Source organism: Sphaeroforma arctica (assembly GCF_001186125.1).
Source record: "Sphaeroforma arctica JP610 unplaced genomic scaffold supercont1.3679, whole genome shotgun sequence".
In the NCBI taxonomy this organism is placed as follows: Eukaryota; class Ichthyosporea; order Ichthyophonida; genus Sphaeroforma; species Sphaeroforma arctica.
The window spans coordinates 1-3161 of NW_014036879.1; the positions used below are offsets into that span (position 1 = coordinate 1).

The 3161-nt window shown below is 42.9% G+C and overlaps 1 protein-coding gene across 1 annotated transcript; it reads right to left on the bottom strand.

Annotated features, from left to right (window-relative positions):
- Positions 1-107: 107 nt before the first annotated feature.
- SARC_13746 (hypothetical protein) lies at positions 108-3128 on the bottom strand (the record flags this gene model as incomplete). The annotated part of the gene is made up of 4 exons (XM_014292121.1): positions 108-272; positions 689-958; positions 1780-1938; positions 2718-3128. Coding segments are annotated over 4 exons (1005 nt in total), but the record flags the coding sequence as incomplete, so codon positions are not given.
- Positions 3129-3161: the final 33 nt, after the last annotated feature.

Genomic DNA, 3161 nt, shown 5'->3' on the forward strand with positions numbered 1-3161 from the left:
TAATATATATATATAATATAATATAATATAATAATAATATATATATATATATAGCATACACTATAATAATANATATATANACTATGTATCTGATGTGTGTATTTACCTGGACCCGTCTTAATCATCTGGTGCAATGGCTCTAGTGTCTCGTAGAGCCCTTCAAAGTTTTCTTCGTCCAAACCACCAGACGCGATGCGTCTTCCAATACCCTCGTGCCACATCTCGTGCCATACAATGGCTACACGGATCAGCTCGTTGCTTACAAGTGTGGTCTAGGCATGGTTTATAAATAGAAATGGATATAGACACAATAAATAACATATATATATATATATATATATACATATATATATATACATACATCCAACCATATATATAAATATATATACATACTTATATATATACTTATACTTATACATATATATATATACATATATACATACTTATATATATACCTATACTTGTATATATATATATATATATATATACAGAGACAGACAGAGACAGACACATACAGACACACACTGTATATATATATATAAATATAAATATATATACACACACACACATACACACACATACACACACATATATATACATATGTGTCCATGTGCACATGAAACATTTATATGTACATATCTCCACACACACACACACGTACACACACGCACACACATCCCCACCCCACCTGCTCGACCAGTTTGGGATAGTTCTGGCGCATTTTGGACGTGATAGCCTCTGCGGCATCCTTGCGTAGCACACTCTGTGACTTGCTGGCCACCGTCAGTGGGTATATCAGCGCCTGCGGGTGTTGCTTGCCTATGCCGGTTAACAGGTTGTGTATCAGGTCACGTACGGGTGGAGAGGGTGTGTGAATGCGAGCGATTAACTGTGGGATCACTTGCAGCCATGTGTCAATAGGAACGGACCGCGTGCCCTCGTTCATGGCGACGCCCACCTGTGAGTAGAGGGAGAGAGAGTGGGAGAGAGGACGTGCATGAGTGTATGGGTGTGTATGTGCACATACATGAGTGTATGGGTATGTATGTGTACATACATGAGTGTATGTGGGTGCATGTGTACATACATGAGTGTATGTGTGCGTATGTGTACTTACATGAGTGTATGTGTATGCATGTGTACATACATGAGTGTATGTGTACATACATGAGTGTATGTGTACAAACACGCATGTCTCGGTATGCGAATGATCCTTACACGCAGTGTATGTAGTGTGTCGGTGTACCAATATGGGTTAAACTTAGTTTTCTCACTTTTCTCGCTTGGGTTTTATATATATTGCCTTCAACTAGCTACAGTTGTGTAGTTGCAAAGTGTCGCGCTGTAAATAGTACGCCATGGATGTCCCATCCGTTGAGCGAGTACTCATGCGATTACACATGCAGACGTTCACCTACCATCGATCCCTCTCCGTCTATTCCCATAGGCCACGGATGTTGCACCCACTCTCGGGATATGAACAACCAGACACGCAAGAGGTATCTGTGCCTAATGCTCACAGACGTATATTGTACCAACCACGAAACTACATACAGAAACAGCGTGTCCAGCGAACATTTACAGCACACACCTTCTCATGTGACCTGTATTTGAAGCAAGCCACTAACTACATACAGACGTTGCAACACACACCTTCTCATATGACCCGCATTTGAACCAAAGCCACTAACTACATACAGACGTTACAACACACACCTTCTCATGTGACCCGTATTTGAACCAAAGCCACTAACTACACACAGACGTTACACCACACACCTTCTCATGTGACCCGTATTTGAACCAAAGGGTCAGAAGCCGCAGGGTGTCCTGAAGTGAATTGCCCTCGCGCAGAAGAGAAATGGACCGAAAGAACCCGCTAACGGCAGTGGCAGAGTAGTATGTGATATATTGCCGCAGACGTTCTTTCTCTTCCATCTGCCAAGGTAGGCGTGAGTGTGAATGTGAGCACAGGAGTTTGTGTTTGTATATGATAATATATCTATAGGTCTATTAGTGTATATATACATTGTGAGAAAGATATTCTTGTACGGACATGACCTGTATGTATTTGAAATGGGTTACATCTTAGTTCGTACATACATAAATACATAGACACATAGATAAATAGATATATGATTACATATATCCATCGATCCATCTATCTATCCATCCATCCATACAGATATAATCGTAAGCAAATACTTATACGTACATACACTCATATACTAAACATATACACTCAAACTCATAAACACAACACACACACATCTACACACATACACATACACATATACATACCCAAACCCATAGGCTATGTCTATGTCGGTCTATGTCTATGGCTATGGCTATGTCTATGTCTATGTCTGTCATGTCTATGGATATGTCTATGACTATGGCTATGTCTATGGTTATGTCTATGTCTATGTCTATGTCTATGTTTATGTCTATGCATTTGTGTCCTTGTGTATTTGTACGAGTCTGGGTATGTATATGTGTATGTGTATGTGAATGTGTAACTGTATGGATAGGCATAGGCATAGGCATAGGCATAGGCATAGGCATAGGCATAGGCATAGGCATAGGCATAGGCATAGGCACAGGCATAGGCATAGGCATAGGCATAGGCATAGGCATAGGCATAGCCACAGGCATAGGCATAGCCACAGGCATAGGCATAGGCATAGCCATAAGCAACAAGCACGTGCTTGTCTTACCTGGTCCTTTTGCCTGAGGCTGTGGGCTGCCCTGCGCGTGCCCGCTGTGCCATTGATCTCAGCCTGCGCCTGTTGCTGTTGCTGTGGCTGTGTGTGCTGTGACTGTGTGTGCTGCTGCTGTTGCTGTGTGTGCTGTTGCTGTGTGTGCTGTGGCTGTGTGTGCTGTTGCTGTTGTAGTGTGGTTGGCTGCTGGTGCTGGTGTTGTTGCTGTGGCTGTATTGCGACTGGTTGCTGTTGCTGTGTGTGCTGTGGCTGTGTGTGCTGTTGCTGTTGTAGTGTGGTTGGCTGCTGGTGCTGGTGTTGTTGCTGTGGCTGTATTGCGACTGGTTGCTGTTGCGGTGTCTGTGTCTGTGGGTAGACACTCTCCTCTTGCCCCTTNTGCGCGTCTGTGTGTGTGTGTGTGTGTGTGTGTGTGTGTGTGTGTGTGTGTGTGTGTGTCGTCGT